Raw genomic sequence first — 25,600 nt, 5'->3', positions numbered from 1 at the left:
ATTTTGTTTGTGGTCTTTTGGATAGATACCCAGAAGTGGGGCTGTCCCAGCTTTTATATTAATCTTTAAAGGACAAACAATTCATTAAAGCATTGCAGATATTTATAATAAAGATAGTTGTGCCTGTGTGATAGCACTCTTCTACTTTTCTGTAATCAGCTTGCAAATTCTCACTTGGCTGATGCAATGCTTTCTACCTTTGTGCACAGCTAGATGCTAATGGAGCTGGCCTTTACAACATCAATCTCATTGAGTTATGGGTGGACTCAATTATAAGAGGCTGGCATAGAGCCTGATACATGAGTATGCTTGAAGTAAGTAAATAAATGACTTGGTATGTGGTCAACAGTTAGAGTTGGATAGGAGTGCTGTCATTTATAGGCTAAATGACTCACAGGCTCCTGGTGGATACATGGCAATAGACATTATGACTTGAGAGACACTCAATTATGTTTTCTTAAAATGGTGATGTCAATCTTAAGTTAGGTGTGAGTGTAGAGGGAAAGTATTATTAATGCTCTACTACCAACAAGTCTACATCTTCCTTCCCATCCCTTTCTCCTTGCTTCCCTAAGGCATCATGGTTACCATAGCAGCTAGGTGCTGATGATGCCTCTAGGGGGCAGCAAGGTGAAATTGAGCCAGTTCTGTATTCCTCACTCCTCCATGCCCTTTGCAGGCCTGGCTGAGATGGTCTGAAGCTTAGCTTCTTGTCAGCTCCTCATCCTTTCCTGCACCATCTAGATCCATAAACCCTGCTTTCTCAGCTTCAGTTTGGGGACCAACAACATCTCTTTGGAGACTCCTTTCTCTCCCAGTCTTGTCTTCTGGCACCCTGCCTGGTTGCCTTGGAAACAGGTTCCACTGCGGACAAAGGAGGGAGCTGGGTCCTGCTTCTTCCTGGTCCTGTCAATGAGGATTTTTCGACCGTGGAGACTGCGCTGCCCAGCCCTACACCTGCCCTCATTCCCTGTGTTCTCGCTAAAGTGGAGCTTGCCCTCCCTCACGACTGACGAGGATATGTGTAAAAGTGTGACCACAGGTGAGTGGAAGAAGGTCTTCTATGAGAAGATGGAGGAGGCAAAGCCAGCGGACAGCTGGGATCTCATCATAGACCCCAACCTCAAACACAATGTGCTGGCCCCTGGCTGGAAGCAATACCTGGAACTGCATGCCTCAGGCCGGTGAGTAGCCCAAGAAGCAGGGGCCCTGCCACTAATCCAGGTCCCTAACTCTGAAGTATCTTTTAAGGAGAGGTGAAAACATGTAGATCTTGAGCATTTAGCTTCAATCTCAGTGGTAGGCTCATGTAGACTAGCAAGCAGCGTTCTTGACAGGGAGCTGGGTCACTTGAATTTGATTCCAGTTCTACCACCAGTCACTTGTGTAGCTTTTCTTCTTGCAATCTCCCCATGTAGAAAATAAAGAGGTAGACCAATTAGTCCTAAACGCTGGCATGTACTATCTTTTCAGAGTTTGAGAATCTCTTAAAAAGTACTTGTAAACCAAGAGAAGGAGGGTGTATTGATTTCAGTAGAGGCCTGTGTGCTAGTCTTGAAGCAGTTCAGTTTAAATCTATTTAATTCAGCTTGATCTGACCTAAAATACTGAACACAAGAGATGTATTAGAAACTGGCTCTATTGTTAGCTCCATAACCCTTGATTGATTCAATTTCCTTCTTGAACCTTGCTTTCCCCATTTGCAAAAGAAAGATTCTTGCCATTATCATCTAGAACTTATTAGAGTTGTAAAATACTGGACTGGAATCAGAGTCTTTAAGAAGGTCCGTAGGTGATCTGTATGTACAATAATATCTGAGGCAACCTTCTACAACTCTTATATAAAGGTCAGTTTACATGTGAAGATTCATCTTTGGGGTGTGGCATGGGGAGGCATAGAGATGCCGTTTTGGGCATCAGAATAAAGGCCATCCTGCTTGCCTTGGTTCTGTCAGCTCAGTTCTGTTCAATACAAATCAAGTTCCATTCCTGGGTATCTGCTATGGGTTTGGTACTGGCTCTGCATCTCCCTAGCTGAGTGTACCTGGATGGTTCTTTTATTCGTTCTCTCTTAGAAATAATTAGGGATTGACTTTCTAAATCCAAGTTTTGTAGTCTGGTGTAAGAGGGAAAACAGTTCCTAAAGGATATGTCACTAAACAAAAGAATGAGAATGAGCACCTGAAGCTTCAAAATCAGATACTGGACGAGGTTCTACTTGTATAAGGACCTGGGAGGCTGACCTAGCAGAGTGGGAGGGATTGTGGCGCTTTGAAACCTGGCTGGTGACCTGTGATAATCCAGCTGGCCTCAGGGAGCCTGGGAAATCATAGGTGTTGGGGGAAAGGTCACTTGGCCCCAGGCCTTAGGATGCATTAACTCTAGCCTAAGCTTAGAAGATTGATGGGTGACAATGGGCTCATTTTGTCCCAAGTTGAGTCTATCCTGTTCACAGTCTGGACAGATAGGAAGGTGCCATGGATTATGTGTTTCCTAGCTGATAAGGGCCATTCCAGCTCACATACTCCCCAATGGTGTGGGCAGGAAGGACTCAGGGCACCAGGGTCCTAGGCCTGAGGAAACTAACCTAGATGGAGCCGAGGTGTCTTGCACCTCAGGCAGAGCACAGGTAGATGCCAGGTGGCATCGGAGGAGCCTGCTCTAGTCCCAGGGGTACCCACAAGGGGGCGGGTGAGATGGCCTCCTGGGGAAAGCTAATAAGCCCAACACACCACGCCCATCTCCAGGCACTGTTCACCCTGCCCTTCACCCTCCCATCATTCTCCACCCGGATTTATTTTCCAACACCCTCCCTGCAGGTTCCACTGCTCCTGGTGCTGGCACACCTGGCAGTCACCCCACGTGGTCATCCTCTTCCACATGTACCTGGACCGGGCCCAGCGCGCGGGGTCTGTGCGCATGCGTGTCTTCAAGCAGCTGTGCTACGAGTGCGGCACAGCGCGGCTGGACGAGTCGAGCATGCTGGAGGAGAACATCGAGAGCCTGGTGGACAACCTCATCACCAGCCTGCGCGAGCAGTGCTACGGGGAGCGCGGGGGCCACTATCGCATCCATGTGGCCAGCCGCCAGGACAACCGGCGGCATCGCGGCGAGTTCTGCGAGGCCTGCCAGGAAGGCATCGTGCACTGGAAGCCCAGCGAGAAGCTGCTGGAGGAGGAAGCCACCACCTACACCTTCTCTCGGGCGCCCAGCCCCACCAAGCCACAGGAAGAGGGGGGCTCGGGCTGCAACTTCTGCTCTATCCCCTGGTGCTTGTTTTGGGCCACTGTCCTACTGCTGATCATCTACCTGCAGTTCTCCTTCCGCAGCTCCTTCTAAGATTCCTTTGGTGGGCCTGAAGCTTGAAGGAGGGAGGCAGGGAGCAGGTGGGATGGGGTGAGAAGGGATCTTGGCTGGGAATGGGGTCAAGTTCTTTTCTAGTGCTGATGGCGGTCTTGGACAATTGGCCCAATTTTTCCAATTATAAAAGGTAAGGCAGGGAGGCTGGGTGCTGGTGGCTCACTCCTATAACCCTATGCAAGGGCCTGAGATCTGAGGATTGTGGTTGGAAGCCAGATGGGACAGGAAAATCCCCTAGACTCTTATCTCCAATTAACCACCAAAAGGTCAGAAGTGGGTCTGTGGCTTGAGTGATAGAGTGTCAGCCTTAAGCAAAAAAGCTAAGGGACAGTTCCCAGGCCTGGGGTTTGAGCTCTAGTATGGGGGAAAAGGGGAGTGTGGGCTAGATCTTTGGGACTAAAGAAAAGTCGAGGACTCCGGAGTGTTGCATAGGTGCCTCAGGGACTTTTGGATTTAAAAGGTAGACTATTGAGTGGGTTACTGAGTCCAGCAACCCATCCCCCAAATCCATCTCCAGTTCTGCTTGCTTTAATCAGGAGAGCTCCACCTTAGATTGAGTTTTAAGACTTTTGTAAGAAAAAGGTTTAATTGCCTTTAAAAATGGTTTGAAAATGACAAGACCAGGACAGGACTAAGTGATTCCCCAAAGCCTTCCCAGAGCAATGAGCTTGACCTTGCTCTTATTTTCCCATCCCTCCTCCTCCTCCCCCCTTTCCTCACCTTTCCTAGCTGCTTTTGCCTACTGTATGAGCCTCACCCACAACTCAGCCTCATGGGTAAGGCAGAGGTTCCCCTTGCAAGGAGGGAGATGGGAGCATCAGCTTGTCTGCTGTTGGAACCCAGAGTCCCTTGCTTTATTCCCTAGCTTCTCAATTTCCAGCTTTCCACTTAGGAGAACCCTGGCCTCTACCTGGCTGAAAGATAACGGAGGGGGCAGAGTCCTCCAAAGCCAGGCCTCCATTCACAGCGCATCAACAAGCACAGAAGTCAGGAAGGGTTAGAAAACAGTTTTAGAAACAAAGCACACAATTCCTGGAAAAAACACGTAATGATTCCTTTTTATAATGGAAGGTTTTCAGATTTGGGATTCTTAGTAGTTCTGATGCCCAGAACAGAGGGGAAGGGGCCTAGCCCCCTGTGGTGTTGCTGAAACTACAATTAACTGCACCCTGTGCTCTGCAATGGGTTCTTGGTCCCTCCTACCCAATCTTCCTTCTTCCTTCCCTGCCCTCTCTTTCTTGCTGGGACCCCACAAGATCTATCCAGCTTCAGCTCTGGGCCTATCCTAACCATATCAGGAGGGATGCAAGGAACAGCTTGAGATCGGTCTTTCTCTTTCCTCTGTTCTAGTTTCAGTAACCAGCTGTGGTTTCCTTTACTCTTGCAGTATTCATCTCTCTACCCAGTTGACAGACCTTGAGCACCTGCCGTTGATCAAGTCCTGATTTAGGTGCTGCATATGTGTGTACCCAGGGGTGGCCTTGCCTCTTTGAGGTCTCCCTCTGTTTACCATAGTGGTTCTCAGCCCTGGACCACCCAGTAGAAAACCTAGGGAGGTTTTTCACAGCTACCAGTGCTTAGCCTCCACACTAGTGGAATCAGTTTCTGGGAGCAGGGCCTGGGCATCTGAATTCGCTTTCAGCTAATCCATTAGTGCTCCCTTTTGTAAGCAGTTTGGGAAACACTTAGCCCTGAGATCTCTTTTCATGACCTGCCCTGGGTTCTTGAGGCCTAGGGCTCATTTTTTTCTCTCTCTCCAGCTAGCCTATTCATCCTTCACCCTGGGGACCTTCCCTTCCCCCTCTCCTCCCTGCATCTGTAGATTTGCTTGCATACTGACTTGATCCTCATCTAAGAGTCCATTACTGAGTTCTATCACACGCATCAAACTCAGTTGTAATTGCTCATTTTTGGCAATCCTCTCTGCTAGAATGAAAGTTCACAGAAGCACAAACATTTTATTCATCTCTACTGAGCACATAACAGATACTCAATAAAAATATTGTTAAATGAATAAACCAATCAATGAGGTAGGCCATTTCCAGCCTGATCCCTTACCTCCTTAGCACATCCATGTTTGGGACAATATTTGGAGTCTTTTAGTTTTTTTCCTAGGCCTTATACTCTTATATTCTAAATAAAATGTTAAATCAAAGCATTTGGAGAATGGCTTCTGTTTCAGATGGTAGCAAGGGGCTATATAAGGGGCTTTGAACTCTGTAAGCAGTGGGGAGCTGTGGTTTACTTTCACACTGATTACCCTGGGACTTGCAAGTGTACATTTTTCTCTGAACCTCAGATGCTCTATTTTACGGTTTAAAAGGTCCTGTGGAGGCCAGTAGTATAAGGACATGCCTATAATTCCAGCACTTGGAAGGCAGAAACAGGAAGACCACAAGTCTGAGACCAGCCTGGGCTACATAGCAAGACCCTGTCTCAAATAAAAACATCCCGAAGTTCTTTGAATCATCCTGTACCTGCTCATACAAAGCTGTGTGTGTGTGTGTGTGTGCGTGCGTGCGTGCGTGCGCGCGCACACGCATGTGCCAGTCCTGGGCTTGAAATCAGGGCTTGGGCACTGTTTCTTAGCTTTTTTACTTAAGGTTGGTGCTCTACCATGTGAGCCATACCTTCACTTTCTGGCTTTTTGCTGCTTAACACAGAGTGTCATGGACTTTTCTGCCCAGACTGGCTTTGAATCATGATTCTCAGGTCTCAAACTATTGAATAGCTAGGAATATAGGCATGAGCCACTGGTGCCTGGGTGTTTGTATGCGTCAAAGGTAGCTTAGGCTATCTTTGGATAGCTGTACAGTTAATTCTATCTATCTATCTTGTCATTACTGGGACTGGAACTCAGTGCCTGCTCTTTTGTCCTTTAGCCTTTTTTTTTTTTTTTGCCAGACTGGCGCTCTAGCAGTTAAGCCATATCTCTATGTCCTGCTTTTTAGTGATTACAGGGAGATAAGAATCTCACAGATGTTCTTGCCCAGGCTGGCTTTGAACCATGAACTTCACATCTCAGCCTCTTCAGTAGCAAGGAATTCAGATATGAGCTAGGGCCACTGGCATCTCTGCCTTTATAAAAGATTTTTTTCCAGGGAGGAAATGTCTCAAGTGTCCATGGAGGCATGTCTCAAGTGGTAGAGTACTTGTCTAACAAGTGTGAGGCCATGATTTGAAATCCTAGTACTGCGAGAACAAAACAAAATCCTACATAAGGCCCGTTCCTTTAAACATTCTCCAAACAGATTTCTATTTGTCACACTAGTTTAGTTCTCACATGTGGGACCACCCCACAGGAGGGGGTTGTTTCCATTTCCCTATGTAGATCATTTCCCAACACCACAGCTGAGCATTCATCTTAACCCAAGGCAAACCCTACCTTTCTTCTGCTCCCTTGCCATCCCATGAAAGCCAAGCCTCACAAGACCAGCCATGATATAGTTTGTCATCTTGCTGACACCTTCTGGAACTCTTCTCCCCTACTTCTGCAGCTACATTGGTTATTCTTCAAATGCACCAGTCCTGTTCTTGGCTCAGACCGTATTCTACCTGTTCTGTCTTCTTGGAATGGCTTTTTCCCCAGGAACTTCCTTGGTTCACTGACTGACCTCCATCAAGTTTTGGTTCAAGTCTCCTCCTCAGCTAAACACACTCTTACACATAAACTGACTCCACCTACCCACTTGCTCCAATAGTTTGGCCTTGGTCCCTAGAAATCCAAAGCTAGTCAGAGGCTTAGGTGTTGGTACTTTATGGAAGAATGTGAGTCCAGGAAGCAAGAGGGAGGACAGAGGTAGATCAAGGTCAGTGGCAAAGCAAGTGAGAAGTCATATCGAGTTGGCAACCTCAGCTGGTGACTGGTAGTTCTGTGCAAAGCAGAAGAGACACACCTGAGGATTGTTGAAGATGAGGGTGGCTGTATTTCTCCTCTGTCTCTTGTTTTCCAGTGGTGGAGGCTTAGTTTTGTGTCAGAGAAATCCTTCACTATTTAGCCAGGCATGCTAGAGGTAAAAGCTTAAAAGTTTTCTTGGGTCTTTTCTGAGTGTGTATCTTGCCTGGGCCTGTGTCTTTCCCAATTACTCCACATACAAAGCTGGCTTTGAATCTCTTCATTTCCCAGAGTTCACCCCAGCTTCTTCTCTGGGACTTGGATGATCTATTATATATGCTGCCATAGGGCTTACAGATCTGCAATCTCCCCACACACTTTCAAAAGTGGATCTCCTGTTGAGATCTTAGTAAAACAGACCAGACACCAGACAGGTTAGAGCTTTGCAAATAAAGTCTGTGCTTTGAGATAAGGCCCACTCTGCCACCTCTACTCCAAGAGAAGAAGTGGGGATCTGGCCTGCTACCTCCTCTAGACCACAACTGTGCTTCATTTAAGAGAGGAGTGGGCCAAAGTGACTAAAAATACCAAGGAGATTGGACATTGAGTTGGTAGGATGTAGACCTTTGACCTTTCTCAGAGATTCTATAAGGTCATTTTGGTCGTGGTCTGGTTCATTTTTAATGTCTCTTTTAAAGCATGGGCTAGAGCTTCCTATTCTGCCTATTTGCTTCAATGGCTTCTCTAGTTCTGCTTGTTCTTGCCTTCATCTGAGCCAGCATCTTCATGGGGGCCATAAGGATAGTTATTCATCCATGCCGTTCCATCTGGTCCTCTTTGCTCTTTCACAGGCAAATTCTAGCTCATTCTTCAGTTTCTGAATGACATTATTTCCCCTCCATTGCATTCATTCAAGAATAGAATTGATGCTTCTGCTAAGAACTTTATCTCTCCCTTCACTTTCCATTCCATAGACTTTTTCCTCCCAACTCTAAGGCTTTGTGGTTTGGAAAGCCTGTTTATAGAAGCAAATGTTCCCAGAATCATGAAATTTAGGAATGCTACTTTATTTCAGAGAGGACACAGACAACCAGTGTGGAAGTGGCTAGCCCCAAACCCATCAGGTAGTATAGAATAAGGAGTCTAAGAACTCTTCCTCCTCAGCTAGGAAGATGAAGGCAAGCTAAGGCCTCATCTGTGTCTCTCATTAGTATATACGCTTTCTTGAGATGGGAGTTCTAGGCCTGCTCATGGGCGTGACTTGGTAAAGACTTCCCTGGGATGGTTCTTTCTTTGCACACATTGCCCCATGTCACATGATGAAATTTTTAGACATACTCTTTTTGTGTGATAAATGGACTTCATAAGTACAATACAGAATCTTGATCCTCCTGCCAGGTATCTGTACACTGTCTAATTGTTCACACCAAAAGGAGAACTATAGGTACTTCCAGAGTTGGAGTTCTTAATGCAGGGTCAGCAAGAAGTGCTGCTTTGATTGCTTTCCTCACACCCATCAGGGCTGAGACCAGCCATATGGGAGAACTCTCCTGAGTCCCCAAGAACTGAGGAGACTGCCAATGGAAGAAAAATTACAATACAGTACATAAACTGTTAAGTAAGCTATCAAATTAGAGATCTGGGAGAAGAAAAGCCTGTAGACCTTATCTTCTAGATGACAACCTGAAGCCTAGAAGAAGTGACACCTTGACAGCATTATATAGCATGGGCTAAGCAATCGGGAGATGCTTAGGGGCTGGTTCTGCACCTTATCAGTCCTATTAGTTTAGGCAGGAGCTCTTTGGGCCTCATTTTCTCCCTCATCAAAGTAACAATAATACTATCTTCCCTGGAGGGTTACTTGAGGAATAGTATACAGTACTGTCTGAGATAAGGGAGCCACACGGTACATGTTTGTACAATGTTTGTGCTCTCCTTTCTTCCACTTCCTTTTTCAGCTTACAACTTCTTCTTTGAACCCTGAGAGACTCTCTTTATAACTTCAGTTTAAGATCGATGGTGAATGCTTTAGGAAAAATCGGAAGATAAGGAATCATTTCTCCTCCTAAAGTTTAGAAGTGGTTTATCTCAGGGCATTATGGACTCCTTTCTTTTTTTCTCTGTATACTTATTTCAGAGCAATGACTTCCTTTTCCCAGAAGCATGGTGACCACACTTAATTCTTCAAAGATAGCTATTTTAAAAATCTTTTCAAACAGAAAACACCAGTGATTTCCGGGCTCTATTCTTACTGGCTGGAATGCCCCCAGAAGGAATTCAGTTCTTTTCCAAGTCCCATTCTGCTTCTCTGTAGGACTTCTAGTGAAAGAATTTCCTTTGGAGTCATTTTTGGCATTGCTGGTATACTGCCACATGCAGGAGGAAAATGAAAGCCTCCTGTTGCTCTGGTGAATGTGCATAGATGAGAGGCTGTGGTATAGAAATCGTATTGGCCTGGGAGTCAGGCAGGCTGGGATCCAGCCTGCTTTAGCTATTGGCGACTCTCCATCTGAAGTGACTAGTGTTTCAACCCTCCAAATCTCTGTTTTCCTACTTGTAAAGCAAAATATTAAAGTAATCTGAAAGATTCCTGCCAGTTTTAAATGTACGCACACACTCCTGCTTAGCCTTCTCTGTCTTGGCATATATCTGGTGGTAGCCTGACCCAGATCCTTCCAATGGGTCATCTGCCTAGGTCCATTTGGAGTCTCTTCTTCTTACCCAAAACATTCATCATGTTTTCTTTTCCTTTGCTATCTGTAAGCAAGCTTACTAATCTCACTTTTCTCAAGATATGCAAGCCATAGAACTTAAGGCTAGTTACCTTGAAAGCCTTTTATAAAGGCTTGCCTAGTAGCGACAGAATTTCAGCCTGTGTCTTACTCCTGTTTAAGAAACAAGCTTTTAATTCATACTCCTGTCTTAAGAGGGTTGAAGTGATATTTTGAGATGTAATAAGATACTCTACAGTTTTAAGATGTGTTTATCCAGCAAATGTTCATTGAGGGCAGATCATTTGTTAGCATTGTTTTAGGCATAGTACCTTTTTTAGGCAAAGACTCTGAATCATTATTATTGTAAACCAGATAGTAAATGATGGGGATGTGTGGTGTATTAGGAAATGTTCAGTACTGAGAAGAAAAAGATATACCATGTGAACAAGAAGGACAGAGTGAGTTTCAGATTGGGTACCTAGAGAGGGTCTGACTAAGAAGGTGACTTTGGGGGCTAAAAAGATAAAAAAAAAAGTGAATATGAAGAATAGTACTGAAAAACAAATGCCATTGTAGGAACAGCAGAAAAGATTTGATTAGGACAAGGCCATTGTGGCTAATCATAAATCTAGGACATTGTCACACCACCGTGTGTGTGTGCATGCGCGCATGTGCACTACCAATACTGAGGTGTGGACTGTCCCTGAGCTTTTTTATTCAAAGCTAGTGATCTGCCACTTGAGCCACAGTTCCATTACTGGCTTTTTGCTGGTAAATTGAAGATAAGAGTATCACGGACTTTCTTGACTAAACTGGCTTTGAACTACTATCCTCAGATCTCAGCCTCCTAGGTTTGTAGGCATGAGCCACTGACACCAGACCATTGGTATTTAATAGGAATTAGACTAGAAACCACTGGAGAACTTGGTCAGTGGGTGATATTATCTAATTTCTCTTTACTCTGGCAGCTGAGGGGCAAGAATGGTAGAGGAAAGATGGCAAGGAGGCTGCTGTAGCTGTGCAGGTAAGGGCTGGTGGAGGCCTGTTCCAGGATGATGGCACATGCTCTGATGTAGCCACTGTGGCTGAATGGATGTAGTTCATAGGCAAGTGAAGAGGATTTTCTGATGATGCTGATGCTCATTGTGAGGGAAAGAGAGGAGTCAGGGGTCCTGGGATTTTTAGCTGATACAACTGGATGAGTGAAGTCACAACTTTCTGAGATGAGAAAGATGGTGAGGAACCCAACTTGAGGGCAAATATTAGGAGCTCAGTTTTGCACATGAGGTTGTGGATGCTCTTTATACAATCGCTTGGATACTGATTATAAGAAACACAAGGTAGCTGTGGAATGTTCATAGCTATAGTTCAGAGAAGAGATCCAACCCAGATATGAAATCAGAGTGAGATGAGAGAGAACATGATGACAGATAGAAAAGAGCCCCAGGGATTGTACAGGGGCTAAAAATGTAAGGAGAAGCCAACAGGGAGTTTGGAGTTGAGGCACAGACAGTGTATGTGACAGCTTTCCAAATCTAGGAAAAGAAGCTTCAGAGGCACCTGGATTTCTCCAAATCAGCATTCAGAATGCTTTCCGCTGACTCAAAGCACCTACTCTCCTGGAGCCAACTTATTCCTTGGATTGGATCCTGCTGGTGTTCTTTACACGGGGTGTGTTGTTTTGCCAAGTTTGAGCAGGACATGAATTTTTGTCTCCATTTTTTTCCAGTGTGTTTGAAGTATTTCATAATTTTAAGCTGCACTAAAATAAAAGGACTTTGTGGGAGGCCTAGTCTGCCAACATGGATTTGAGCATTGGTACACAAACTCAGACCAGAGGGAGATGTTGTCAGATTGGCTTAAAAGGAAGGATTTTGTTGTCTTGGATCCCATTGGCAGGCTTTGGCCACATGTGGATATTTAATGGTCATGGATTAAATAAGCCACATGGTCCCAGGAGATTGGCAAAATGGAATAATGTCACAGGACAAAATAGCCCAAGGCGAAGACAAGAGTCTTTCATATTTCTCAAACCCAAATAGGTCAGCATCTTCGGAGATCATGGGCCTGGGCTGCATCCACACTGTACCTTCTCTACCTTCCCTATTCCTTACCTTTTGGTATAGACTGGAGTTTCACAATGTCTTTATCTTATAGCTTTCTGTTACTACATCAAAATACCAGACACAGTCTAATTATAAAGATAAGAAAGGTTTACTTGGGCTCATAAGCATGATGCTTCTATACTCCAGTCCTGGTGAATGCTCTTAATGACAATGGTATCATGGGGCTATGTGTCAGATTGGACCTTTGGGGGATACTACTACTTTTGAAACCATAGCACCCTCTTACTTTGCAAAGGCCTGGAGCTAGCAGAAATTGGTGGGGTAGATGCATGCACAACCAAACTTCTCTGCTTGACACACCTTCTCTTTGTCACAATACTGCATTGTCCTCATATTCATTTCTCTGAGGAGGGGAGGGGGAAATCTATTGGAGTCCTTGTGTTCTGCCTAGATGTTGAAATGTCCTGGCTCTTTCTCCCTGTGATCAGAAGCTCATTGCTGGGAATTGAGCCTGTGTTTTTGCGTCGCAATGACATTTTCTTAATCTTGCTGGAAAAAAAGAAAAGGCCAATGCATACCAGATGCAAGAGAGCATTAACAAAATTCGATCTCCTTCTCTTGAGTTCAGACCATCCTTAAGCTTCCTCTGTAGAGACAAGTGCTGATGCCAGCAAGTCACAGAAAGCCTGGAGAATCATGATTTCATTGGGATTTGGGTTCCTGCCCCATTTCCTACTAATCTACTCAGAGGTGTTCACAGAGCTTGGGAATCTGATCAAGGTTCCTAGAGCTCCTGGATGTAGACACCTCTCCTCTCTCTGCACAGGTTTGCCTTCCCTCAGGACCATTAGATCTCCTTCCTGTTGTTCCACAGCCATTTCCTGGATTCATAATTCATGTGAAAGGTAAACTGATCACATCTCTCCTTGAGTTTCTCCCCATTCTCCAAGTCGAGCTGCTCCTCCAGGCCTTTCCATGAACCCACTCAGTTACTCAGATGGTATAAACATGATGGAGAGACATGTCTGCCTCTCTGGGGACATAGTGACACTCAGTTTTTCCCAACACCCAGGGACTTTCGTCTCCCTCTTTCCTCATAGACTTTTCTCCCTTCTTGGGTTGGTCCTTGCAAAGTAAAAAGAACACTGTTGGGCTGGGAATATGGCCTAGTGGTAGAGTGTTTGACTCATGTACAAGAAGCCCTGGGTTCGATTCCTCAGCACCACGTATATAGAAAAAGCCGGAAGTGGTGCTGTGGCTCAAGTGGTAGAGTGCTAGCCTTGAGCAAAAATAATTGAGAGACAGAGGATAAAAAGACAAACAACTCCAAAAGCAATATTTGCAAAACCATTTGGTATAAACCAACTGAAAATCTCATGGGGAAAACATCTCATGGGGGGGAGAGGGAAAAGGGAAGGGGGGAATGAGGGAGGAGGTAACAAACAGTATAAGAAATGTACCCAAGGCCTAACATATGAAACTGTAACCTCTCTGTACATCACTTTGACAATAAATAAGGGAAAAAAAAAAAGGAAGCCAGGGACCAGTGCTCATGCCCTGAGTTCAAGCCTCAGGACTGGCAAAAAAAAAAAAAAAAAGAAAAGAAGAAGAAAAGAACACTGTTCTGTCCAGGGAAACACTACTGCAGATATGCCTTAGCAATGGTGTTGCTATTGATAAACCTCAAGGAAATTCTGATGAATCAAAAGAAACAGCACTAACTTACCTTTGCTTTTTATCCGCTGAGTGATCTCAAAGACCCAAGCCTAAAAAGTAGATGCTGTCACCATTCTTTTGGGATTTTTAAGCTAGATGCACATTTGAATCATCTGAGAATTTTTTGTTTTAAAACAATGTGTGTATTTCCTTAAAATCTTGACTTGATTCCAGGTGGTGACTGAGTTTACTAAATACTGTTCATGGTTTGGGTTCAAGTCCAGGAACTGGCTTTAGACTTGATTTCTTTGTCTCCTACCTGAGGGATCTTGAATCACATTTTTTTAAAATGATCCTTTCATTTGTAAAGTAATTTCATTTATTTATTTATTTTTGTCAGAGATCAGGATTTGAACTCCTTACCTGGTGCTTCTACTCATTGGCTAGTGCTCTACCAACTGGAGCCACACCTCTAACCCTTGTAGAATAATTTTAGATTTATTTATTTGTTTAAAGTGCTGAACATGGTACAGATATATACCTATACAAGTTTCATTCATTATTAGCATCTTACATTAGTTTGGGACATTTGTTACAATTAATGAACTAATGTGACTATATTATTATTCACTAAAGCCATGCTTTTTTTTTTTGCCAGTCCTAGGGCTTGAACTCAGGTCCTGAGCACTGTCCCTGGCTTCTTTTTGCTCAAGGCTAGCACTCTACTACTTGAGCCACAGAGCCACTTCTGCTTTTTCCTATATATGTGCTGAGGACTTGAACCCAGGGCTTCATGTATATGAGGCAAGCACTCTACCACTAGGCCGTATTCCCAATCCAAACCCATGCTTTTTATCTGAGCTTCCTCAGTTCTTTGTTTCCTACAGTCTTTCCTGTAGGACAAGATCCTATACAGGAAGGCACATGGTATTCAGATGGCATGTCTCTCACTTGAGTATCCTAAGTCTGCTGTAACAAAGCACCCCAAACTTGCCAGGTTAAAACAGCAGCAATTTTAGGTTGTACAGTTAGGAAGCTGGAAGTCAGAAAGCAAGGTTTTTCTGACAAGCTGTAGCAAAGAATCCTTTCTTACATGCTGTAGCCTGTGGGGGTTGCTGGCAATTTTTGTAAGATTTCTATCTCTATATCACATATTTTCCCTGGTCTGGTCTGGTCTGGTCTGGTCTCCTCTCCTCTTCTTTCTCCCCTCCTCTTCTCACCTTGCATTGTCTCATTTCTCCTCCTCTCCATTTCTTTTCTTTCTCTTCCCCCCTTTCTTTTATTTCTCCTCTCCTCTCCTCTCCTCTCCTCTCCTCCCCTCCTCTCCTCCTCTCTCCTTCTCCTCTCCCCTCCCCTCCCTTTCCTCTTCTTCCTTTCCTTGTGTTCCCACCTTTCTCTGCCTTTTTCTTTTTGTTCTCCTCTCCTCTCCCCTCCTCTCCTCTCCTCTCCTCTCCTCTCCTCTCCTCCCCCTCCCCTCCCCTCCCCTCCCCTCCCCTCCCCTCCTCTCCACCCCTCCCCTCCCTTCCCCTCCCCTCCTCTTCCCTCTCTTCTTCTCTAAAGGACACTAGTTGTTACATATTAAAGGCCCACCCCATTCTAGTATACAGCTTCTTAACTAATTACACCTGCAATGATCTTGTTTCCTAATAATTCACCTTTAGAGATGCTCACAGTGGAGCCTCAACATCTTTTGGGGGGACACAATTATATGCATTATTTGTTTGTTTGTTTGTTTTGGGGGGGCTGAGACAACTCTGCTATCCTCATTTTGGATGACCCGAACAATTTGGGGCAGCATTCGTCAGGTACTTTGTAGAAATCACTATTGTTCTGATGTGATTCTTATGATTAGACTGGGCTTATGAAGTTTGGGGGGTGGGAGTGGAGAGGGGAACACAAATTGTGGAACTATTGTCAGAGTAACATATGAAGGTCATATAAGGTCAGTATAACAACACTTCCTACCAACCTTGACTACCTGGCTGAGACATTGCTGCTTGGGTTTCTCCACATAGAGCTATTGTTCTCCTCCTTTCCAACTCATCTGGAAAGGAAGTCACATCTTGTTGTCTACACTGGATGGATGGAGAATCATTTTTTGCTTTCACATTATTTGGCATCCTTCTACATGGAGAACTCATTTATTCTTACAATATTTATATTTGTTCAATAATTTATTCATGCAAGCATGTACTATGAGTATTTGCGTCATATTTTGGGTATTATCCAATGCTACTTTGTTAGTTTTGTTCCTCAAATTGTTCCAGCTTTGGCTATTGAACCACTTTCAGTTGAGTTTTGTGTCCTGCTGACACAACCCCACCACAGAGGAGTTCATGGAACAGTTCCTTAGCACTACAAGATGCTCTAGGCTTATCTTGTATATTTCATATTTGCAATCAACTATTGAATCAACCATTTCTTCCAGGGTCTTTTGTTGCTTTCATTAGAGCTTGTTATTCCACACCAGGATCTGACCACCACATGTGCTCCTTGCTACTCAGAAAAAGCTGCAAGTGGCACTCTGATTCAAGTGGTAGAGTACTAGCCTTCAGCACAAAGAAGCTCAGGGACAGCACCCAGGCCCTGAGTTCAAGCCCAAGGACCAGAAATAAAAAGAGATTTTCCCCATCTGATGATTTTACGATTCAACAACTTCAGGTAGAAGAGGCCAAGGTTTATCCATCCGTTTAATAGATGGACAATTTACCAAGACAAAGAGAGTTAACCCAGAACTGCACTAGAACTTAACTCTCTGGCTTTCAAGACCTGTTGTAGAATAAGATTGGATGAACCTCTGCCGGGAGTAAGTGGTCTAGCTTTCCCAACCCGAACTCTTGCCAATTTCCTTCCTGAAAGGTCCCTTAAGGATGGTGCTTCTTTGAGTCATGCCTTGTGTACAAGATTAACTCACAGCAGAAGGAAGGCATATACTCTAGTCTAGAACATATTGATCTGTCTACATTGTCATATTTCCTAAAGCAGAAACTTGAAATGCCATCTGATTTTTTTTCTGAGTATGAGCAGCACTTAAGAAATAGAATTTGGGTCTTGAAACACTGGCATTATGACATATTTGGTAATTTATAGGGACAATAGTACAATGTGACTTGAACCAAATGAACCCCAAAACCCAAGACAATGTTTTGTACCTAGAATGCAACCTTCTCATTATAATCATTTTTGTTCTTCATGCTACAGTCATTGTAATTGAAGAGAGAAAATTTTGAAACATGGAAACAACTCATCAAACTCATCAGTGCATGAGAAAAACATACAAACTAAACAGGGATCTCTGACTCAATGCAGATGTTTATTGGAACAAATGTGTGTTTTCCCATAAGAACATCAGCTTCAACTGTTAATGAAATCCAGACATGATTATTATTGCTAATAGCCGCATTCACGGTATGAAATCACAGCTTTGGTTATACTAATTATGTTGTAGGGAGGTAGATTTTGGTTGCATAGAAGAGAGATCTTCAGAAGAGCAGCATGGGCTTCAGAATGGGCTTCATTTGCGCTCCCCTCCCCTGTCTTTCAATAGGCCTGAGGTTGACCCTACCAAGGAGTCCATGTGATGCAGGCCAAGTCTAAGAAGGGAAAGAGGTTAGGGCCTGAAGAAAATGCTCTGCTTAGAAGTAGAAAGGAAACAACTTTGGCTGTACTTTGCCTGGGTTGTATCTTTGGGTACCAGAGTGTGATAAGCTCAGGTGAACATTGGAACAGTAGCAGCATTTTGCCTTCACTCCTCTCTCATAGTGGTACTGAGACTTGAACTCAGAGCTTCTCACCCTTGGTTAGTGTTTTCACCTAAAGCTGGTACTATACTACTTGAGCCATATGTCTACTAGCTTTCTTGTTAGTTAATTGGAGATAGAGTGTTGTGGATTTTTGTATCTGGGCTGCCTTTGAACAGATCCACAGATCTCAGTCTCCCAAGTAGGTAGGAGCCACAGACACGTGGCTTAAATCACATTTATAGAACATTTAATTTAGGTCATTCTCTGGAGGAAGTGCTATGTATATATTAATTTTATTCTAATCACACTCTTATGAGGTAGGTAAGGTCTATCATTCACATCTCATGGATAAAGAGATTCAAAGACATGAAGTTCAGTATTGCAAAATTCATAAGTGGCAAAGCCTGGATTCTGCCTCTGCTGTTTTGTTTCTTTAAAGAGAGGTTAATTGGGACTGAAATCACTGCTTTGATTGCTAAGGGCACATGTGGGAAAGGACCCATGCATCAGATGATCATCCTCTGCTGCTGACTGACTCCAACAGGAAGTCAGTTGTGGTCAATTGACTTTCCAAACTCAGTTTACCACCCCAGTGATCCTCTGGATCCAGTCCTTGTTGTAGTAGACATCGGAATACACTCCATAGTGGGCTTTCCCTCCACATTCATCGCCCCAGGACACAATGCCCACCAGGTACCACTGTCCTCTCTCTCTATCCAAGGTCACCATGGGGCCTCCAGAGTCGCCCAAACAGGCATCTTTCCCACCTAAATGAAAAAGACACATTGATTCAAATACCCCTTTCTCTAGCCCAAATCTAAGGGAGCCCTTCTTCTATTGATGCCTGACTCATAGTTCAGAGAAACAGGCACCAGAGGGCAGAACAGACCACAGGACCCAAGTCCCTGCGCTGAGCAGATGCAAGCCGGCCCACCTAGAGAGCTCAAGGAAATTGTACAAAAGGCCAATGCGGGAATGGAATGGTGGAGATTGCTTAGCATTTGTTTCTGATGTAGCTTTTCTAGTGGAATCTCTTTTCCACGATCTGACTGCCAACTCCTCCCCCCACCCTCACTCTGTTGTCTTAGATATAGGAATATACTCTGTAGTGGGGTTCTCTTCCCAGGAGAGGAAGTCTTTATCCTCCCACTGCTGACTGCACATCACCCCTGGCAGACAGTGCTCACATGTACATCTATTCCCGACTCACTTTCTAGGTCTCCAGCACAGATCATGTCCTCCGTCACTTTATTACCTGCCTGGGCATAGTTCTTCTGGCAGGTATGATGGCCAATGATTGGAATTTCGATCTGGAATACAAGGCTATCATTGGTCTCCATCCTTGGCTGAGATGGCTCTGATATATACATACATATAATATATATGTATATATAATATATTATATGTATATAATTTATATCATAAAGGTGATATACAGAGGGGTTACAGTTATATAAGTCAGGTAATGAGTACATTTCTTTTTGAACAGTGTCACCCCCTACCTCATTTTCTGCCAGTTTTCCCCCCTCCCCCGCCTTCCCAGTTGTATAGTTAATTCCCAACATAGTGTCTAGTAAGTTTCACTGCTAAATTAGCTCACCCTTTGTCCCACCATTTTTATGCTTCCCCTTCCCCTTTCCAAATCAGATAAACTTACATACAAGGCAAAAGGTAAAGAAATGAAAGACAGCACCAAGGTCAGTGCTGGCACTCTATCACTTGAGCAATAGCTCTACTTCCAGTTTTATTTATTTATTTAATTTTCTTTATTGGTCAAGTTGAAAATAAGACTCTTGGGGATTATTTGATCTATGATCCTCAGATCTCAGCCTCCCACACTGATTATTTAAAATACCACAATGTAAGCAGGGCATTGGTGGTTCACACCTGTAATCCTAGCTACTCAGGATGCTGAGATCTGAGGATTGCAGTTTCAAGCCAACCTAGGCAGAAAAATCCATGAGACCCTTATTTTTAATTAACCACCCAAAAGAAAAAGGCAGAAGTAGAGCTGTGGCTCAGGGTCAGAGCCCAGGCCCTGAGTTCAAGTCCCAGGATTGGCATAAAATAAATATCACAATATATACAAAATCCATGGTCAGTTTTTCTTTTCCCCTCTTTTGGGACATGTAGCACAATCAATGGGTCTAGACCCTTGAAACTCAGTTTTTTTAAATCTAAAAGTGGAAGCCATAGTATTTGTACACAATACAAGGAGGAAATAAAATAAGCAAGTACTTTGTAAAATGCAAATACTATACAGATTATTAGGGACTTCAAGGGTTCACACTGCTTTTATAAAGCAAGCATTCACCTATATTGTTCTCTCTCTCTCTCTTTCTCTCTCTCTCTCTCTCTCTCTCTCTCTCACACACACACACACACACACACACACAGACACTAAGGTAAATTCCTAGACACTATGTCTGCCTCTTGTTTATTTCTATGTTATAGAACTTGGAAAATAATAGGTATTTAGAAAATACTTTTAAAAATTAAGGTGATAAACTGCTACATATAAATAATAAATGATTATGATTGCTTTGATTAAGCATGGAGTTGATATCTAGAATAAAAAGAAGAAACATTTGGGTCTTATGCAGCCATATCAAGAGTTAAATCAACGACATACTCCAAACAAACACATTCACCTGGTGCTAAGAGAGAACCAGAGTCCATTTCCAGTGTATTTCCCCAGGTAAGTGGGGAGACGAAGCCCTGTCACAGGTCACGTGTCAGCTACCTATCAAGTCCCTGGATAACCTCACTTCAATACACATTGGCATATCTCTTAGGAAGTCCACCTGAACTCTCAAGATGAGATGAGACCTCACATTCTAGAATATTCTGCGCTTCTTCCTCTCTACCTCTTTATTGTATCCACGACTTTCTGCCTGTTCCACTTGATCGAGGGGGCCAGGAACCAGTTCTGCCCAAATCTAAAACTTTAAAGTATATTACAATAAATAGTCTATATTGTATATTGCAACCTAGCTGTGTTACCAAACCAGGAGAGATAAGAGCTAGGAAGTTCTTGCTGTTGCTGTTAACTTTACAGTTTGGGATAGCGCACTATGTATATATAAAAAAAAAAGACTTGTTTCAGACAACCCAGAAAATCTGTACACGTCAGGACTGGGAGCCATGGACCTTTACGTTTGGTTTGGTGTTCCTTTTTGAAATAATAGGAATGTGAACTTGAAGTACAATAATCAAGTGTACTTCCGTGGTTCTCTGAGCCTAGACTATTCATGCTAATTTGGTTTGTAGTACAAAAGGCATGCAAATAAATCAGAAGCCTGTGTGGGTATCCAACCCTGCTGTTTTCTGGGGAAATTTTTGTAAGGTGAGGCTTGCATAAGCTACCAGGGACATTGGAGAGTGTTTAGAGAGCAGAGTCCATGGGTAGAACAAACAAATAAAACTTGCTGTGGTTCAAAGTCTACCTAAACTCTATGGATGAGTCTAGACCCTGGCATCTCTCTCCCCCTGCCCACACTGGCAGGCCCTGTGTGGGGCTGGAAGTGTCATTGTGTATGGGGTATGCGTTGAACTTCACCTCCATCAGCTTCTCTGGGAAACGTCTCAGGAACTGCTTTCCCCAGCCAGTGACGATGGCCATGGTTCCTGGAGGAGAGGAGGGAACAGCTGTGTGGAGGGCATGCGGAGGCCTGCACCTGGCTGCTCAGTCCTCCTCTGCCCAAGGAAGAAGGGCTGAATTTGCCTCCTCAGAGAAAGGCAGTGAGAGAGGGAGGAAGGTTGGGAAAGCTTCTGTGGCAGAGGTCACCTGCAGCCACAAGGGGCCTTTGTTTCTATGATATACTGGATGATTATTTATTTGCCTGTCTGTTTTCTCCCATTCCCCAGGTAGCAAAGAACCTAGGCTCCATGAACTCTGTGATCTCATCTCTCCTGTTCTCCATTTTATCCCCATGACCATAACAGGGCTTTAATATAGTAGGTGCTCAATTAATAATGCTGAATAATAAGAAGCCCAGCCTAGTCAACAAGATGCTAGATTACCTCTAGCAACCCCTCTCTCTTCTCCTGCCCTGAAAGACTTGTACTTCTTATCCATAAAATGAAGAGGAAGGACTTGGTATTTCTTAAAATGTTTTCAAGCTTGGTTATTCTAGAAACCTATAAAGCTTCCAGTCCTGAGGGCAATGTGAAAGTGAGTTGAGTGCTGATAGAGAACTGAAAACACTGGGATTTATTTGAGAAAACTCAAACCCAAGTCCTAGAGCTTCATGTAAGCTGCATCTTTGGTGGGTCAGCCTCAGTTTTCTCATCTGTAAAATGGTACTCCAAGCTAATCTCTACCAAGTAAGGTAATGAACATAAAGCAGCTGGCACATGGTGATATCAAGGCCCTCCATTAACTCCAAACAGCTGTGCTTGCACTCTTTCCTCTCAGTATTCTCACATTCCATATCAGCAATTGTTTACACCTTTGAGCTAATGAAAACGAGTCATGATATGGCCCAATCAGATATCGAATGAAAAAGAAGCCATCTAAGATGAGTTGGCCTTATCTGCTATGTTAGGCATATTTCATATATACTATCTTACTTAAATATCACAGCAACTCTCAGAGATTTTGTGTTGAGTTTGGAGATAAGGGAATGGAGGCTTCCTGAGTCCACGTGATCTTCTACAAGATCACTCATCTAGAAAATACCAGCAGCAGGATTTGAACCTGTGCTGGTGATTAAGTTATTGTTCTCTGGCTTCTGACTTGCTCTTCCACACTCTGCTTTGTGATGGGAGGGAAGAGGTCCTGAGATGGAAATTCTGCATGGCTAGCTGTTTTCCTTCAACCAAGGGACACTTTTGGGGAGTCTGGATGATTCTCACTATTGACATCATCTGGAAATGGTTTCTTCCCACTGTGGTGAATGGTTCCAGCTATTTCTCTTAGCATATCTGTCTTAGCTAAAGAAGTACTGGATCCAAAAGGCCCCTTTCCCAAGCTTCTAGGCTGCTTACTTTGATTCCCCCAAGACCTAGAGGGTTCAGTTTCTTCTAGCAGTACTATCTCTTATATTTTCAGCTTTTCTCTTTACTTATTTACATCACTAATATGCTCTGTTCAATTCTCTCTGTTAAAATCACTAGTTTGGTTTTGTTTTCCTGTCTGGGCCCATAGTCATGCCTAACAGTATTTCTACCATCTCAGAACCAGTTCTGACTTAGCTGTTGTGTGGGGAAGCAGCTGACTCAGTGGTCCCTGCAGAGATAGGGTCAGGGGTAAGGAGAAGATGGTACCTTCCTGGGTGGAGTCTTCCGGCAGACAGATGGGCATCACCAAGTTATTCAACGCTGGACCCTCCATTAACTCCACCAAACCCACATCATTCTCATATATAGAAGGGTTGTAACGAGGATGGAGGTAGCTACGTTTGACTTGGAGATGCTGTTCATTTTCATCTGACTGGATCCTTCGATACTTGCCTAGACAAGAAGAAGGTGTGTGAGTCATGAAAGCATTGGAGAAGGCCACACCTCGCTTCTGTCTGGTCAGCCATCTAGTGTTATGGCACACATGCTTTCAGACTCAACCCTTTCAGCCAAGCTCACTGGCTTTCCCAGCAGCCCAGCCCTCCAGGCCAACCTGAAATCTCCCCTAGAGTATCATGGCCTCTCACCTCTGTCTTTCCTCATGAAGTGATCATTGTGTTAGAATGTTTGTTTGTATAGCTGTTGGTATATCCAATCTACATAATGACCTTCAGTAATCAGGAAGTTCTGGACACCTGGGGTAGACATCTTTCCCCTGTGAACTCTCATAGCACTCTATCTGCCCCTCTCCTTTAGAACCTTCTACTTCTAATCTTACAATGCAGGGCTCCAGACCTATACCTTATTCATTCATTAGATTGTAAACTCCTTGTGGGAGGAAACTCATTCTTGTTTATACTGTATCCTTAGACTCTGGCAGAGCATTGACAGGTAAGTATGTGCTGACAGAATTGACATTCAATGTGTTGATTGAATCAATGAATGTCCTGATTTTATTAAGAAAGGCCTTGGAAAGTGGCAGCCATTGAACCTGTTCCAAAACTTACAACTGACTTGAGGAGGTCAGAGGTCAGTGTGATCCTCACTCACCCATGACGATTTTGAACTCAGAAGCATTGAGCAAATATGAGGCATCTAGGGTTGAGTCTTCAGGATCAAATGGCCGATGGAGGCAGTGAGCAGCAGTCACAATCCATTTGGAGCCTGGAGAAAAGAACATTCAGATGCCGTGCCTTCATTGCCCTGCCTGGCTCCAACTGTCTGGAGCTGAGGGCCTTAAACCTATTTCAGGCCACCTTTCAAGACCCTGCAAGTGGCACATTCCCCTCCACTGAATTTCATGCCCACAGTCAGAAAGTAACATGGTATCATTTGAAGATGGGGTATAATGTCTGTAATTTCAACTGCTTATTATTATTATTATTTTCAAATTTTTATTATCAAACTGATGTACAGAGAGGTTACAGTTTCATACGTTAGGCATTGGATACATTTCTTGTACTGTTTGTTACCTTGTCCCTCATACCCCCCTCCCTGCTCCCCCTTTCCCTCCCCCCCCCCCGGAGGTGTTCAGTTCACTTACACCAAACAGTTTTGCAAGTATTGCTTTTGTACTTATTTCTCTTTTTTTACCCTGTGTCTCTCAAATTTGGTATTCCCTTTCAATTTCCTGCATCCAATACCAGGATACATGGTTTCCAATATACTCAGATAAGATTACAGAGATAGTGTAGGTACAACCACAGGAAGGTGATACAAGAACATCATCAATAATAGAAGCTACAGATACACATGGGATGTTGAAAGTAGTTACAACTGGGTTATAACGATTGTTTCCATAACATGGAGTTCATTTCACTTAGCATCATCTTATGTGTTCATAAGGGTATAGCTATTGGGCCTTGTGATGCTCTGCTATGACTTGCCTAAACCTGTACTAATTATTCCCAATAAGGGAGACCACAGAGTCCATGTTTCTTTGGGTCTGGCTCACTTCACTTAGTATAACTTTTTCCAAGTCCTTCCATTTCCTTACAAATGGGACAATGCCATTCTTTCTGATAGAGGTATAAATCAACTGCTTATTATTTTTTAATGACACTTCTAGGGCTTGAATTCAGAGCCTGAGCTTTGTGTACAAGGTTGGTGCTCTATTACTTGAATACAACTTCACTTCTGGTTCTTTGGTGGTTAATTGAAGGTAAGAATCTCATGGATTTTTCTGCTTCAAACCACTACTTCACACCACTGAACCCCCTGAGTAACTAGAATAACAGGCATGAGGCACTGGTACTTAGCTTAACTGCCTATTTATGTTTGTGTGTGTGTGAGTGTGAGTGAGTGTGTGTGTGTGTGTGTGTGTGTGTGTGTGTGTGTGTGTGTGTGTGCCAGTTCTGGGGCTTAAACTCATGGCCTGAATGCTGTCCCTGAGCTTTTAAAATCAAGGCTAGTGCTCTACCACTTTTGAGCCATAGCTCTGTGTCTGGCTTTTGGGCAGTTTAATTGGAGATCAGAGTCTCACAGACTTTCCTGTCCAGGCTGCCTTTGAACTGTGATCCTTATATCTCAGCCTCTGTGCTGCTGGGATTACAGGAGGGAGCCACCAGCATTCAGCACAATTGCCTATTTTAACCAAGGCTCGGACTGATTGGGGGTGAGGGGGAGGGGAGTATCAGCCTTAAATTTAGGGCCTCACACACTTGCTCAGTCTTTTCTGTTTACTACTGGTACTGTATCACTTGAGTCATGTATCCAGTTCAAATTTTGGGCTGGTTCATTAGAGATAGAGCCTCATGGAGTTTTCTGCCTAGGCTGGCTTTGAACTGCAATCCTCAGATCTCAGCTTCCTGAATAGTTAGGATTAGAGATGTGAGCCATCAATTCATACACCATACATACCTGGCCTAAATATTTTAATGAGGGTTTCTGGGCCCCCGTACACCTAGAAACCCTTATGGTGTGGGTAAGTGCCGGAAAACCCAAACCAGTTCCATAAAAATTCCATGCTCACTGGCTGTCTATCTGGTTTTGCCTCTCAAATGAGATAGTACAACCACCAGCAGCAACATCACCTGAGAATAACTTAGAAATAAAGAATATCATGGTCCACCTCAGATGACACAATTAGACCCTGAAAGATGCCCAAATAGCTCCCGTGCATATTTCAGTTTGACAAGTACAGGGGGAGCTATGTGGCTGCACGTG

At 43.8% G+C, this 25,600-nt stretch overlaps 2 protein-coding genes across 2 annotated transcripts in view; one reads left to right on the top strand and one right to left on the bottom strand.

Annotated features, from left to right (window-relative positions):
* Nucleotides 1-912: 912 nt before the first annotated feature.
* Rtp1 (receptor transporter protein 1) lies at nucleotides 913-3,339 on the top strand. The gene is made up of 2 exons (XM_048346007.1): nucleotides 913-1,184; nucleotides 2,820-3,339. Exons 1-2 carry the CDS (start codon nucleotides 913-915, stop codon nucleotides 3,337-3,339), a joined length of 792 nt encoding a protein of 263 aa, XP_048201964.1.
* Nucleotides 3,340-17,950: 14,611 nt separating this feature from the next.
* The window catches only part of Masp1 (MBL associated serine protease 1), a 63,943-nt gene continuing 56,293 nt past the window's right edge, over nucleotides 17,951-25,600 (bottom strand). The window contains exons 12-16 of the mRNA XM_048346979.1: nucleotides 23,486-23,599; nucleotides 22,643-22,828; nucleotides 20,934-21,001; nucleotides 18,585-18,684; nucleotides 17,951-18,141 (exon numbers count right to left, since the gene is read on the bottom strand). Of these exons, the coding sequence (XP_048202936.1) occupies nucleotides 17,951-18,141; nucleotides 18,585-18,684; nucleotides 20,934-21,001; nucleotides 22,643-22,828; nucleotides 23,486-23,599 (659 nt within the window). The remainder of the gene's footprint in view (nucleotides 18,142-18,584; nucleotides 18,685-20,933; nucleotides 21,002-22,642; nucleotides 22,829-23,485; nucleotides 23,600-25,600) is intronic.

This window comes from Perognathus longimembris, chromosome 5 (genome assembly GCF_023159225.1).
Source record: "Perognathus longimembris pacificus isolate PPM17 chromosome 5, ASM2315922v1, whole genome shotgun sequence".
Lineage (NCBI taxonomy): Eukaryota > Metazoa > Chordata > Mammalia > Rodentia > Heteromyidae > Perognathus > Perognathus longimembris.
Note: the sequence above shows the minus strand (reverse complement) of the source record. Positions and strands in the feature narration are given on the sequence as shown.

Bases quoted from the DNA above. Each gene is read 5' to 3' on its own strand.
- Rtp1 (XM_048346007.1), top strand. From the start codon at position 913: ATGAGGATTTTTCGACCGTGGAGACTGCGCTGCCCAGCCCTACACCTG. The intron at 1,185-2,819 runs GTGAGTAGCCCA...CCCTCCCTGCAG, and splicing joins GAACTGCATGCCTCAGGCCG to GTTCCACTGCTCCTGGTGCT.